The sequence below is a fragment of the Rhipicephalus sanguineus genome, chromosome 6 (assembly GCF_013339695.2).
Source record: "Rhipicephalus sanguineus isolate Rsan-2018 chromosome 6, BIME_Rsan_1.4, whole genome shotgun sequence".
In the NCBI taxonomy this organism is placed as follows: Eukaryota; Metazoa; Arthropoda; class Arachnida; order Ixodida; family Ixodidae; genus Rhipicephalus; species Rhipicephalus sanguineus.
Genome location: NC_051181.1, coordinates 138,115,457 through 138,131,199, shown reverse-complemented (window position 1 = coordinate 138,131,199; position 15,743 = coordinate 138,115,457). Strand labels below are relative to the sequence as shown.

Below are 15,743 nucleotides of genomic sequence, written 5' to 3'. Positions count from 1 at the left end.
ACCAAGCCAAGTCCAGGTGGTCCATTGTCTGTGGCTTTGCCGTCCCACTGTTGAGGCCGAGATCCTGTCCATTGTTGGTCACTCGCCGTCACAGGAATTCCGTTTCGTGGAAGGATGCAGGTGTTCTAGCAGTGTGAGAACGCCTCGTCCGCCGATTCTCATGGTCAGCGCTTCGCCACGGACTGCCGGTCATAACAACGCCATCTCGCTAGTAATAACGAAAACACGCTGTACCGCCGATCTCTGAGTACCGCCACCGGCGAATGGTATACATAAATAGCTCGCCGTTAGCATAGCACAGAACATGCCGTCTATGGCGGAATCGTTTCGCGCTGCGCGCTGGTGATCGAGAGATCGCAAATTCGACTCCCTGTGACGGAACTTATTCTTATAGTTTTTTTCTTTGCCATATGTCAGTCTTTATATTTTACAACGTCATATCCGTGACGGAAATGCGTCAGTGGAGCCGTGGTGGACCCCGGCATAAAACACTTTCGTGTTAAAAAAAGAAAAGAAAACCTAGGCGACAACGTGCGTGAGCAGACTCACTTCCGGGCGGGTGGCAGGACTCGGGTCCCTGGAGTAATCTTGAACCTCGGAAATTTTGATGACAAACAATGTACATCCATATTCTTTCTTTTCATAACCTTTGAGCTCTCCAAATCTAATGTAAGCCCTGCGGTATAAAGGGCACCAGGTCAACGTGTTTGCGCGCTCCCAGGCCTCGGAAGAGAGGCGTAGCCAGGATTTCATTCCGGAGGGAATTTGCCCCCTACCTCCCCGCTTTCTCTCCTCTGGCTACGCCGCCTCGGAACTCCAGACCATTGAGTCATGTCATCTGCCTGAATATGGATGCAGCGGTTGCTATGTACTAGGCTGCGGGATCGTGATTACCAGCAGCATTCCGATGAAGGCACAATTCTGGAACACTCCGCTCTAGAACGGTCATCACATACTATTTTACATTGCAACTTTAAACATGTTTTCATATTAACAGCTCCCTGTAAACGGTAAACGACAGCGCAGCATTCGATGTTCAAATCCACAGGATTATAGACTATATATATAGACCCTGTATACTTATACACTGCCCACGATTCCAGCAACGGATGCCAGGGTACCCGCCATTCAAGCACGCTTTTCACGTGCTAACAGCTTCGCAAAATAGTGGGCCGTCTATATGTCATAGTGGCTAGACTTGGCTTAAACATTAGCGACGCTGTCGTGTTCTAGTGGTCCGGAGTGAACGCCTTATGTCGTAGTGTGTCCGATGCACACGGCTGCGAGCGACCCCGATAACCGCGAAGGAAGCCGTACACGCAACGTACACGTAATGAACGGGTTACCTCAGCCGGGGGGCTGCACGCTGGAGCGTTCGCAGGCTGACTGACTGATCTCGACTTTGCGGAGGCTGAAGGACCCTCCCCACGCCTCCGGCTTCGAGATGCGCTTTGGTTCGTTCCTGCGAAAAAAACACGGTTAATCCTGTCGGCGCTCGCGAGCTGCAATTATAGGCCGACGTGCGCTTCAGCTGCCGTGCCTGCAGCGTGGGCTTTTTGAAGACGTGCACTCCAAATACGAAGCAGGAAGTTCCCACGCGTCAGCTATCCGAGCGGATCGAATTTAATATGCTTCGGTTGAATGATCCTCAGCGTGGAAACCGTACTGTATATATACCGTAATGCGTCCTCTACTGAGACGCTTGTTTATTGTATGGTTCTGAAAAACAATGGAAGAGGCTGAGAAACGGTCAACTGCAAGCTAACACAGAAGTTGGCCTCGGGCTTACTGACTCCTATAGCCAGCGATCTGCAGCTGTGTCCTCAGCAGAGAGAAGAGGCAGAGAATGAGAATTATATGATTGGTGGTGACGAAGACACGGCAATGTGTGAGGCTTGGCTGGTTGATAATCCATTGTGAAAAAAAAAAAAAGAAAACAGCGCAGCAACGGACGACAGAATATATAAGAAACGAGCTTTGTCTCCGTCGTCCCTGTAATTAATGCGTCGAACGCCGTTACGTTTTTTTTTTTTTTTTGTTAGGACGAAGATGAATCCGCGCAGAGGTGCGACAATATGTAATCAAATGACCGATGGGTTCGGGTAGATGATCGTTCCCAGAGCCGGACGCATATTACCGCAAAGCTGCGCATATAACGTGCAGGAATCATGGGCTTGCGGCGCAGGATACTCCGTTAAAAAGGGGGGGAGGGGGCGTCACCAAAGGACGCTTTTCTTTCTGATGGATCCGTAAGGGTTCTACAAACGGTTTGACGACGATTTTTTTTTTCATTTTCATGAACCTCTTACCACTTTGGAATTTCGCAGAATTCATTTGATATAGTGTGCGACTTATTGTACCAGGATACATCTCAGGAGATGGCTCCCGCTGACTGGTTTGTTGCAACGCTGAATGCGCAGTGGCGACGGAGAACTGCCAGAAGCTGATCCCGGCGACGCTGGCGCTGTCACGAGTGTTCGACTGCCGCCGCTACCCGGATTCTGACAGCCCTGGGGTTTGCCTCAACCTCGCCAGAAGCGCCTGTGAGTTAAAGCGCGTATCACACGGTATATATAACAAGACCTTAAAGCCTTTGAAACTAACAGACAATGAAGCAAAGGAAAGTATGGGGAACATTATTTGTAGTCTTTAACTGTATATACAGTAATTATGATACAAATTGAAAGGGGTTAAAGTGGACAAAAAGGCAACGTTGCCGCCGGTAGGGACCGGACCTAAACCTACGGATAACGCGTCCGATGCGCGGCGGCGGTCGCTTTCCCTTCCAATTTACTGGGCATTTCAGTGCAGGTATATATACATGGAAGTGTTAGCCAGCACTGCTCGTAGTCGTAGTTATGGCAGCGAGTGTGGAACACTTCTTTTTTTTTTTAATTTTGCCAGCTGGCGTCAAGTAGCACGTGATCCTTTTACGAGCTGGCAGCTGACAATTAAACCCTCGCATACTATACCAGAAGGCATCAAGTCTGCCGGAACGAGAACCTCGTTATGAATGAGCGAACGAAGGGGAATGAATCAGGGGCTCGTTTCTTTGTTAGACACAGCCTAGTGAAACGAACACACAGTGACGCCAAAGAAAGCATAGGGCACATTATTTGGAGTCCCCTACTTCGGCGTGCCTCATAATCATATCGTGGGTTTTGGCAATTAAAACCCTGACAACTGTTATATACTATCAGCTCGGAGTGTTGAATACGAGCGCCACTTGATCGATCGTTTCCATACGACATGACCTGTACTCGATGCTCGCCCGCGTCAGCGTGCATGCGCCAGGAGCACCAGTGTCCCGACCTGACGTGCATCCCGAAGCAGTGGCGGTGCGACGGCGTCCGGGACTGCCCACTGGCCGCCGACGAGGCAAACTGCACCGGTAAGTAATGGACACTGCAGTCGTCGCATGTTTCTTCGAGGGTTGAACAGTGCATGCTTTACGCAGTTTATCCGACATTTATACTGCAATATTGTGCAGGGTAGGATGGTGTTCCGCAGGCTGGCCATTTTCCTGTAACTTTCTTTGTTTTGAGGAAATTTCAAACTCACAGGCGTGCGCACAGAAAAGGGGGTGGGGGGTAGGTGGTCGCTAACCATCTAAGGGGGCGCGAGGTGTGCTCTCAGTCGGACCTTGCCCGTCACTGTGCAGGGAGCGGGGTTATGCATGGCCACGCATGTCTTTGACAATAATGGCCGCGCCAAGGACCCCTGATGTTGCATTCCAAGAACTGTTTACCACCTTTAAGCCTCGAAAGCCGGGGACCGAAGGCAGGCTGTTATGTTCACCCTATCGAAGCTTGTTTTCCTTCGAACTCGACCAACGAGGGGGGGGGGATGAATTTTCGCCTCCTTGTGGAGAACCCTACGCACGTTTATATGTTCAAACTATGCGATGTATCGTGTTCCAACGATACTACAGGAACGCTCGGGCCACCTAGGAAAGTTCGTACGCCAGCTTCCCATTCAGCTACGATCGACGATGCTGTCCAGACTGGAGTGGCGGCATCATCGAGTCTAATTAAACCGGAAAGCTGGCGAGAGATGAGCACATGTGTGCAATGGGAGATGAGCCATAAAAATGGGACCGGTAGCTTGCTGTTGGCATGCAGAAATGCAGTGTTTCATTGATACAGAAATTGTCGCGAATTAGCCGAGCTTCTGACTGAGCTCTGACGGCGAAAAAAAGAAGTGTCACAGTTTCGCCATGAGGGCGAAGAAATGGATGCGATAGCAAAAAATTGGAATGTTATACGAAGTACGGGTGAAGTAAGCCAACTCCTTTAGGATCCGATCTCGCGCAGCTCTACAAAACGCTGGTGTAAGGGAATACTGCCGCTCCAGGGAGCGGGGCGGTTTGCGTGCTTTCTGTCGCCTCACCGCGAAGCAAGCAGTGAGAACACAGCATATACACGAGTGGGAGCCTTGTACTGATGTCTGTCGAGATAGCTCGTGCGACCACACCCTTTTGATCAAGGCTCGCATTTGCTGCCCAAGCGACGCAGCCCCCTCACCGGCACCCCTGCATGCTCCTTCGCCCGACGGCGCCGGCCGCTACATTTCATCTTCGCTTGAGCATCTCAGCCTCCACAAGCTTTCCGTCGCTCATAGGATATACGACGCGCGGGGCGTGGGTTATCGATATGGACTTTATACGGAACATGACGGCGACGGCAGAAATGCACCTCGAGTGTCCATACAATTGCTATGAAAGAAAGAAAATAAACAGAGACGAAGAAACACTCTAGCACAGAGACGTTATACATTAAACAAGACAAACGAAAGATAAATACCGTTTATTGTTTGCGATAAAGCCCCCAAAAAGGTGCAAACCTGTTTTGATGAGTGCATGTCACGAATTATTTACGTTTGCTCGAGACGTACAGTATGAGTGTTCAGTGCCATGCTTTGGATAAGAGAGAGAAATAACCGTTTGCAATTGCGGCCGTTAGGCCGTGGCGCGTCGAAGGTTTGCAGTCACGAGGAATTCCGCTGCGACTACCGCTGCATCCCCAACACGTGGCGTTGTGACGGTGAACCAGACTGCCAGGACGCCGCCGACGAGAGGCACTGCCCGCCAAAGCCAGGTGAGTCGCGCATCATCGTCATTCCTTGCACACGCATTCTCTCAATAAGGCACAACTCATTTCATTTAACTTTTGTACTTAAAATCAGGAAAATGACACTGACAGATTCTTCATTACGGGAACTATCCCGTAATGTGACCGGCATAGTGAAAAGTGCCGTTTGAATGTGCACGTCCCTTGCAAACACTGTGGAGAAGCGGAGACCCTGGATCACTTACCCCTGCGCGGTGTAGTGTGTGAAAGCACCACGGGGCGGGACTAATGAGCTGCTACCGCGCGCCGATCTCCCGAGCGTGGGACCTCCTCGAGTAGCCGGGCCTCGTCTGCCGGCTACTCTACGTGACATCAGAGCCGTTTATCCCCTTTGGCTTTGCGTGACATAACAGTGCCGGTGTGCGGCGCCGGCGGTCAAACTCTCACGGGGAGGTCACTCTGCAAGCAAACCATGAGACTTTATGTCGCTCTGTGAGTACATATGTAAACAGTCCCTCTCTATTCTATCCCTGTCCTTCACTCTCTTCCTCGCTCACTCACTATTGACCGCCGTTCAGGAGTCAGCTGCTCAGGAGTTGCTCGCTGGATTTCATGGAGAACGGACGTGTCGCCCGCGATGCCTTACGGACTAGTCCTCGTGCCTCTCGCCGTCGACGCCCTGCGACGGTTGCCTCGACCAATATGCCGTGCGCCTCTCATCGGCGGGGCCTTCGCCGCCTCGTCACTGACGCGTATCGTGCCCCTGGCTGAATCGTGGTCCCGTCCCTCGAACTCCTGTGACCAGCTCCATCTTTCCTGTCTTCTCTTCTCTTCGTCGCGCCTGCCGACCTCCTATCACTTCCTTCTCTATTTTCTCTATTCTTCTCTATTCCCTCCTTACCCCCACCCCTACAAGGCGCTGAGCCGTGCTCCCGCAAGGGCTGCAGAAAATAGTGCCTTTTTCCTTTCCTCCAACCACGCATTCATTCACGCGAAACAGTTACGGTGCAGCCATCAGTAAGAAATTTTTATTTTCCTTCCTTCATTTTACATACATATTTCTCAAAATAATTGGTATGCTCTCACGCGACGCTCACTAAAACACTGATGTTCTCAGTCGACTGCATTGTTCTCCCCCCCCCCCTCGTAAAGGTTCCCTTCCTCAAGTTGACGGACAAGGAATCCTGGTGATGTAGCTCGGCGGGGGTGAAATATTTGACAGGAGGCGTAGCACAATTACTATCAATCATTAGAATTGTACAGGGCTATTGCAGTTACAAATGGGAAAACTAATTTCCACTTGACAGAGGGTGTAATGAACAGGCCCTCGCTCTTCTACACCTCGTTTGGTGTTAGAGCCCAGGACACTGCGAAGATATGCGCCAGTAAAGAGCCTCGCCGTCCTACAGCGTGGTTACGGCCCAGACTAGAGCACTGCACGGGCCGGATTTTACGGCCCGGGCCCGCTTTATGAAGCCCGAGCCCAGCCCGGACCCGTGGTTCCAAGCCCAGGCCCGGCCCGGGCCCGGGCGTACATGACCGAACCCAGCCCGAGCCCGGCCCGGACCCGTGGTTCCAAGCCCGGGCCCGGCCCGGGCCCGTCGTTCCACGCCCGGGCCCGGCCTGGGCCCGGCGTTCATTACTAAACTAATCCAGGGCGCGCTTGTTCATGACCAGGTCCGACCCGGGCCCGCTAGAGGATATTAGTTGTTGGTGATGATTATTAATGATGCCGCGCGCTTTGTAGCGGGCGATCGGACGGAAAATTCGGTGTGTACATGCATCGAAATGTTGCTTTGCCCGCGGTGGTAGCTCAGCGCTTAAGCTGTTTCGCTGTTAAGTCCTAGTACGCGGGTGCGATTCCCGCGGCCACGGCGGCCGCAATTTAATGGGGGAAAAATGCAAGAACACCCGTGTATATACTTACCTTTAGGTGCACGTTAGAGAACTCGAGGTGGTCGAAATTGATCCGGTGCCACTACGACGTGCCTCGTAATCATATCGTGGTTTTGGCACGTAATACCAAGGAATATAAATGAAATGTACCGTATGTGTCAACCTCGAATAAAAGACCGAAATCTTTATTCCTCCCATGGGAACAACCGTGATCTGGCCCATTGTTAGTGCTGTTAATATATATATACACGTGACCTGGCGTGTTTATAAGGAAACCCACCACGATGTACTTGTTATTTTGACAAAGTCTGGTCCCGCAGACGAAACGTTAGTGAAAAAAAAATTGGGGGACCCTTAAGCTTCGCCTTTAAGAGTTGAACGCGATAGCGAAATCCGGCCCCTAGTGCGCACTTCAACCACTAAGTGCATACTTATTAATGTGTATTGTTACGCACACACACGCACACACGCGCGCGAATTTTACAGGCTTTCGATCTAAAGCAAGAGTCGCATGGCCTCCAGATGCGACTCTTGCATGACTCCTCTCGGATGCCATGAAAAGTCGAGACATATTTCTCACAACGCCTCACAGATGGCAGCACATTATCTAGCGTTTGCTGCGTTTGCTTGATATGTTTTCCTCTAGATGGACATAGTTGTCCATTTTTAGAGCTGTTTGAAAGTTCGTGTGTGTATTTAGCGGCGATGGCGGCACTATCCCGGCGTTTTTCGACGTAGTTTGATGGCCTCGCGAATGCGCCTACCGTATGGGCTCGTTTTCGTCGTGACACCTGCCGAACAAAATGCGTCGAGACTCATTTCACTACATGACATTTATGTAGTGTTTTTGTCCGAAACAGCTGCAAGCAACGTCGTGGCTTTCTGGTAAGACACCTGCTTGCCACGCGAACGGCCCGGGTTCAATCCTCATTGGGACCGAAGTTTTTATCGTTTATTTTATTTGCTACTTTCTCGATTTTTCGCTCACGGATGATTTTTCGCTCACAACCAACGGTGCCGACGCCGACAGCGGAATTTCTGCGACACGAGCTCTCTAACGCTACCGCGTTAATATACAGTGCCAATCTATCAATCTGCCATCTATACTGGTGAAAAAAAAAGCACTTCAACTGTCTTTCTATTTTTATTGCTAAGCTTTACTAAGAGCCAGCTCTTTGCACGTGTCACTTCAGCTTGGCACAGTATACCTTAGACCATGCAGTGCATAACGTCCGCGTGTGCTCGAAAGCCCGACTTACGCCTTTTAATGAGCGGGTCCGAGTCCGGCCCAAGCCCGCAGCTTCAAGCCCGGGCCCGGCCCCGAACTTTCAAGCCCGAGCCCAGCCCGGGCCCACCGGAAAACGCTTCGGACGGCCCGGCGCGGCCCGCGGGCCGGGCTTTCGGGCCGGCCCGGGCCCGTGCAGTGCTCTAGCCCAGACTGCCTCTCCGCGCTCCGTGGTGCGGTGTTAAGAATCGAAAAACAAAAATGGGGGAAGGAGAGAACAGTATGGCCCGGCATGGATGGCGCTGAGCCCCCTCCTCGCTGCTTACGCAGCTCCCCAACTGCCCCCACCCCCGCCCTCCGCCCGTGGCTCGTATTCCAACGCGAGTCTGCCAGATCGTGGCTCTCGCATTCCTGCACGCACCGGCAGGTTCTCATGTGCGCTGTTATTTAGTAGGGCGGGGGGGGGGGGGGGGGAGGTGCAGCCGACTGTGCGATTTGTTAGTATTGAGGAAGGAAGGCCTCAGATAACGGAGACGAGTTTCGGGCGGTCGAGACGGCTTCCAGGAGAACGCCACTTCTCGTCGGCGCCAGCCATTCCCGGCACCAAGGCAATGACGCTCTGCGGCATAACTCATGCCCGGCCCTACACGCCCCATGAAATTTTCTGCACCTCACCTGTTCTTCCAATGCCTCTGGGATCAGTCCACCTCTGAACGATGTCATTTTGAAGATGTCGTTGATGACGTCATCACGTGTCGTCAACACTCGGTCACGTGACTTTCCACTTCTACTACTGCAGTATTACAGCCATCCCTTTCCGTTTCCCCACGTTTCGCAGTGTGCGGCACGGGACGGTTCCAGTGCCGGGATGGGTCGGGCTGCTTCCCGCAGCGCTGGGTGTGCGACGGAAAGGCCGAATGCCGGGACGGCAGTGACGAGCAGGACTGCACCAACAGGAGTGAGTACACATTGTAGTTTGCACAGGCGAACGCAGACATAACACCGATCATTCTGCATTGTACAGAACACTGTACTGCGCATCTACATACAGAACGTCGATCATCGAACGATCCAGCTGCTAAAGCAGAAACTATGCAGGTTATCGACGTGTCACACACACAACGTCATTTTGGTAACTCGAAGTTCTAATCTGAGAACGGGAACCTTAAAGGGACACTAAAGTGAAACTCAGTCAGTTTATACTAATACATTAGTCTTCGAGGACTCTGTTGCCGTTCACATCGAAACCGTCGTTTCACAACTAGACAGGAAAATTAAGGTCAGTGATCAATTTTTGAGGTTCGCACAGAAGCTTCAGCAGCTGAATGGCAGTGTAACGTCTCGTAGTTCAAGATGTCATCTTTGTGCGTGTGTGTGAGAGGAAAGGTGGGGGAGTTATATTGGCCCCCATTGCCTCAATGATATCGCCCGAAACGTGCTGTGTTGCCAGCTCTCTTACAACACAATGTAATTGATATTTACCGATAAAGGAAACTTCGTGAGCCCCAGCAAATTTCACAGAAATCTATGGCGTCAAGGAGAGTCAGCGAGGCAACTTCAACGCGACATCGCTACCTGTGAAAGGGTACTAATACCATAAAAATTGCTTTTTTCTCTTTAGTGTAGCCCACAATAGCTTTTGTCGCATGATGGAAAAAGGATTCGAGCTGTCAATAGTTAAGTAAACCAAAATTTTAAGTTACCTTTCTTTTATTTTTCGCACAATGCTCTGTCTATGGCAAAAAAAAAAAAAAGCGAGGTGGACAAATTCCAGTTTTCTGTGATGTCTAAATACACCAATGGTGCGCCCGACATCAACATGGCGTCGTATCTGTCGTGGTTGGTTGGTTGGTCAAACTATATTAAACTGTCCTGAGAGACGGCTTCTCCCACGTTGGGACGGGCAGGCCAAGCCTGACCGCCGCATCGTGGGCTCTCTGGACAGCCCGATCCCCGTTGTTGGGGCTTCTGATGGCGTGTACTACACGCCGTGTAGTAACAGCTCAAAAAAAAAAAAAAAAGAAGAAAAACCGGTCGAAAACACAAAAGATAAGAATACACAAACCGTTTGCGTATTATCCTCCTCTCGACCGTCTTTTTTTTTTTTGTGCGCTGTTACACGAACACGGCCGGTCGGAGGTGCATGGAGGCGGGGGATGCGTTGTGTTTGACAATGTTTGTCTTGAAGGGAGGATGGGGGCAGGCAAAAATGATGTGGGGCCTACTAAAGTCCCTAGATTTTAAAAATCTAGGGACTTTAGGGCCTACCACCGCACGCCCCCCCCCCCCCCTCCCTCTTGCACCGTCCCTGGGCGGGGGGATTGCTGGCTGGGTGGGGTGGGGGAACCAAGTGTTCATAAGAAAACGCCTATAAGCGTGAAGAGATGTAGAATGTGAGGGTATGCGCCTTCCGCTTAATTGCAGTGAATATTTGGAAAGAGTAATTACATAGCCTATATAGGCTATCCTGACCTTTGTGACAGGAAGGCGTTTGATGAGTGACTAAGTGTGATTAACTGGTCTCGTACCGCAATGGGCGCAGAATGCACGGCCGGCGACTTCCGGTGCGACAACGGCATCTGCGTGCCCTCTCTGTGGCGCTGCGACGGACACAACGACTGCCGCGACGGCAGCGACGAGCGTCACTGCGGAACTTACGTCAAAGGTGCGCCAATCACAACCTCCTCCAAGGAAGCTCGGTTTCCAGCAGTGTTGCTAACTTTAACATAACTTTAGCCCATAGTTACCGTTTTGTCGCACCTCACATGCGCATTCGGCAACGCAATGCGCCTATCGCTGCCGGGATTCGAACCAGTAGCCTCGAACTAATCATATAGATGACTTGCACGTGACGTCATGGATGCAGCTTCTGAAAGGGACTCCACGATGGCGGCTTTGATGACAAACTAGTTGCGTCTATGTGAAAACGACGCGGCAGAAATGTCTCTGTGCGTGAATAATGAAAGAACCTGCATGTGATGTTTCGATAACATTAATGTGACATCGGAAACGTCGCGTCCCCGCACGCTGATGTTCCAACACGGCGCTTTCAGTGACGTCAGTGCAAGCCATCTATAAAGCCAGTGGCACTTCGGCCACATGCTGCCTTCATAACGTAAACGTAGTCACGCGCAAGGTCATTGCTGACAAGCACGAGTATTCTATTCGCAAGTTCGACGCTCACCTGTTCAATTTCTTCACTGGCACACTCGATTTCTAATGTATTGCATCGATATGTTCAAAATCCCAGGCCTTTGGAGGCTGAAGCAGTAATGTTACAGAACTATATTTCGCAACGCGTTTTGCCAACGGCCTATCAGTGAGCTTACCACGTGACCCACCGCGCTTCGTCACACGAGTCGCACATATATGCCGGTTCGTAAAGTAAAACGGGTTCTATTCAGCCACACGATTTAACAGCCGAGTTCTTGCTGGCGCTGTTTTTTGATCAGTTCCAAAATGCGTTTCTCGTGTTTCAGTGAACGGCCGGCCGAGCACCAAACACTGAAGCTGGGCTACCAAAGACATCGCGCGTCAAGCAGCAGCAACAGCAGCACTTCTTGAGCGAGAAGGAACTGCTCGCAGGCCGGACAAAGACAGTCCAAGACGGGCTCCGCGCCAACATTCATTCCTTGAACTTCGTTTATTTCACGTGGGCCGGGGCGCGGGAACACATGAAACTAAAAGAGCCACCGTTAAACTACGAACCACTCTTCGGACAGACGTCGAGAGAGGGGAACGGGCGAGTCATCACATTATAACGTGTCCAAAACAGCAAAGAAAAAAAAAAACGAGCCTTGATCAAGTTGTCAAACGAGAAAGTCAACAGCGGAGGTTAACAATGGACAGGAGACAGTCACAACAGGGCCGCCGACACACAGAACACGGCACAAACGGCACGGTGCCGGCGTTGGGGTAACGCCAAAATCTTCACGTCTCTATCTCTTGTTTTTGGCGTCCGCTTGGCGTCTTTTCGATGAGGTTATTCGAAAAGCACTTGGGGCACTTTTCCATGTCCATCAAGTGTATGACCGCGGGATGTTCTTCGCACGGCTTCTGCTTTCTGCCCATAAAGGCGTTGCCGCAGGTCCCACACAATATGTAGGCGATGGGCCGATTGCACACGCAACTCTGCTCGGAAGCCTGCGAGCAAGAGAACACCGATGCTCAATACCGAAAGAAAAAAAAAAAAAATGCGACAGACCTGGACGATCTTAAAGGGACACTGAAGTGAAACAAAGAATCGGTTCATGTTGATAACTTGTACTCTGAGAACTCTAGTGTCGTTAATTTCACCATCATAGGTTTATTAATAGAGGAGAAAATCCAAGGTCAAGTTTCATTCTTAAATTTCGCGCCGAAATCTCCCCGCGTGACGTCACGGATTTCCAATTTCATTTTTCGCATTTTGCCGACATTGACGCAAGGAAATTTCGTGAAACTTGATATGTCAAGACTACGTCCCTCTCAGAGGACAATGCACTCCAGTCAAAATCTATGACGTCACAGCGTTTGGTGCGGGAATTTCAAGGTGGCCTCGCCACCGGCACTTTCTTTTTGCGCGTTTGCTCACCAAGAGTCTTCTCGCGGCGAGCGTGGTTATTTTGGAATTTTAATTTACTTGAAAAATATAATTTGTCTATTTAGGGTACCTTTAACAGCTATAGATTACGTTGGGAGTCGCATCCGAGCTTGCTGGCTCGTGAATGCGCGTCAAAACAGTATCCGGAGCTTCCCTCATTTGACGGACTGTCATTTAGCGATCTCTTAGTGGCTCTTTTCAGTTTCGGTTCTCAAGTCTGTTCCCACGGAAGATGTAAAGTTCTACACTACGGTTCACGCACATCGTCATACCGCGTAAGCATCATTCATCTGCCTGGGTGCCCTGTGGGGGGCTCGGGAACCCAAATAAACGTATGTGATAACCGGCGATGGGTAGCGACTAGAGCAGTGCCGTATCTTATTCTACCCCACCTCGTCCTACACTTCACGTTAACCCCAAACATTCATGCGAGCCTCGAGCGCATCTTAACATCCTGACACGTAAACGATCTGAAGTGAACTTTTGTGCAGTCACCCGTTCTGTAGCGAAGTACAATTGAAGTTGTTTTGGTCAGCTTAACAGCGACGCGGTACCAACGGACGGTACTGGACAGCGGAACATGACAACCAATCCATACGCAGTTGCATAACGAAAGGAAATGTTAGTAGTTTTGTTCCTCGACGTGACATCGGCAGCAACTCGAAACGAATCACGAAACGGTGACAGTTCAACGAAGGCATGCAACTTGCTGTCGCTATTCATAAACGAAATCTCGGCAACACCGTCGCAGCTACCGTCGTAACACACTACCGACAAGTGACGCTGTGGTCGGTCTGGCAGAGAGGCGGGAAGCGCGTTGTAAACGCAAGCCGACGGCAGGTGTGAGGATTTGTACTTACCCGCGTGCTCCGAACGGCTTCGAGAATGGCGTCAGCGAGTGCGACTCGTCGAGACATCATCAAGCCAGCAAAGAGTCCTCGAATACGCACAGAACGTGCACAGAGGCGTGCCCACGAGCACACAAAAAACGCGCACGCGCGCTCGAATCAACATAGAGACAAGAACAAACCGACGCGCCACCTGCACGACCTACGATTCGAAAACGTAACTATCGATAAACTGCACGAGATATGCGACGCTATCGATTACGTAACAGTGCTGCAACTGAAATAGACTCGCGCATGCGCGAACATTCGGGTTATTTTGATTGTAAAATGGGAAGCAGTGCGTTTCTTAGTTGTAATTAACCTTTTACTTCCAAAATTACTCGTGCACGAAATCGAAACTTGAACGCGATACTGAAACTGACAGCCCACGTCGCTCAGTGAAACGCATCGACAGCGCCGGTGCTGCCAGTCATCCCCATCATTTTCGATATACTCGCGATGAAATTGTGCCGAGCCTTGGGTTCAAAATAAAGTACTTCTTTTTTTATTTATGCGGGGTGCTTTACTTACAAACTGGCAGTGAACACATGAAACACTTGTACAACTGTCTAACAGCATAACAAACACGCTACGGAAGTATGAAGGTAGGATGCCGCGTACAGTAACCACAGTTAAAGGGGTGGTGCCATCAAATTTCGAGGCTATAACAAGCCTGTTGCGGGTTTCCTCCGTATGCAAGGACACTCCACACGAAGGGTCGGACACAGCAAACGTTTAGAATATATTTTAATTCACTTCCAAAGTGTACCTAAATGCCCACTCTCCCGATGGAAACCCATCGCTAGCGCGCCAACTCTGACGTAGATCTGTAGGAAGGGCAACGAAAGTTGTAGTGACGTCACACCAGATCTGCTCTAGTGACGTGAGTGACCTCCGGACCTCCGCCACCTCCGCAACGTACGTACCGGCTGTAGTGAACTAGAATATATTCTAGTTCACTATAGTACCGGCAAAGCATCGATTGCTACATCACTCGCCGCGTTTCTAACGCTTCCTGGCTAAGTGCGTCACAGCCTTGTGTGGTCACGTGACCAAGCCTCCTACACTTCTACGTCACTGCCCAACCTCGGCGCCCAGAAACCGAAACCGAAAGCTGTCGACATCAAAAGGCGATATTAAATTATTTAGCGAGAATACATGAATCTTGCTGCGTGCATCATGCTTCCTGGAGCTATAGGAAACGCTTACAGCAAAGAACGCGCAAGCCACAAATTTGGTGGCACCACCCCTTTAAGTCTTTCAGTGAAAGAGCTCTGTCTAGCTTAGAGAACATGTATGTCTAATGGCACTACATTTTGAAACTGGGTTGCCAGAATTAACAGAGATTTTCTTATCGAAGTGACCAAATACGACATCAAGAGCAACCTAAATTGAGAGATATCTAGAAAAAAAGAAAGTACATTTTTTCTTTCTTTTAAGTGCAGATGACACACATTAATATCCTCATCAACAGATACAGTGTAAAGCTCAATGAATACAAAAATAATTTATCGCAATTAAAGGGAGCACATTTCAGTGAAAGTCACTTGCAAACGAATTTATTTGTAACTTTGAAAGTAACAAAATTTGACATTTTGAAATTAAAGTGACAGAAAGTTAATAGTTCTGACTGCAACAGAAAGCTTCTACTATGCAGTGCCATCCAACAGTTGACAAGGTACTTTTACTTTGCTTGTGAGAGTTTTGCAGCATCTCAATTCTAAAACAGCAGTACAATATAGTGTTGCACGAGATACTGCTTTTGCCTAAAGCTGGTACAGCACATTGGTTTTATCAGTTGCTGATTAGACAACTATAACCTACTTTTGATATTTTATGTCAGAGGTCTACTATTTTTTTAAACCAGAAATATTAGTCTACATTTCTTCCAAATAATTAGGGTTAAAAGTAAAGGATTTGCCACTACACAGTCACTTTCCATCTCAAGTGCGGCAGATTTCATCCGTATCAGTTAAGCCCAACGTGGCGTTACTATATTTCACGTATTATTTTAATATGAGGGCCCCTAATAAAGCTTGCTCTTTCGGCTATGGAATGTTTATTGAGAATGCTGATCAAGAAGT

General features: G+C 49.8%; 1 protein-coding gene across 1 annotated transcript in view; it reads left to right on the top strand.

Annotated features, from left to right (window-relative positions):
* LOC119396529 (atrial natriuretic peptide-converting enzyme) overlaps window positions 1-14,171 on the top strand; it is a 28,931-nt gene extending 14,760 nt beyond the window's left edge. The window contains exons 4-9 of the mRNA XM_037663786.2: window positions 2,421-2,543; window positions 3,281-3,391; window positions 4,962-5,096; window positions 9,029-9,148; window positions 10,733-10,855; window positions 11,670-14,171. Coding sequence (XP_037519714.1) covers window positions 2,421-2,543; window positions 3,281-3,391; window positions 4,962-5,096; window positions 9,029-9,148; window positions 10,733-10,855; window positions 11,670-11,698 — 641 coding nt within the window. The 3' untranslated portion in view covers window positions 11,699-14,171. The remainder of the gene's footprint in view (window positions 1-2,420; window positions 2,544-3,280; window positions 3,392-4,961; window positions 5,097-9,028; window positions 9,149-10,732; window positions 10,856-11,669) is intronic.
* The last annotated feature ends 1,572 nt before the right edge of the window (window positions 14,172-15,743 follow it).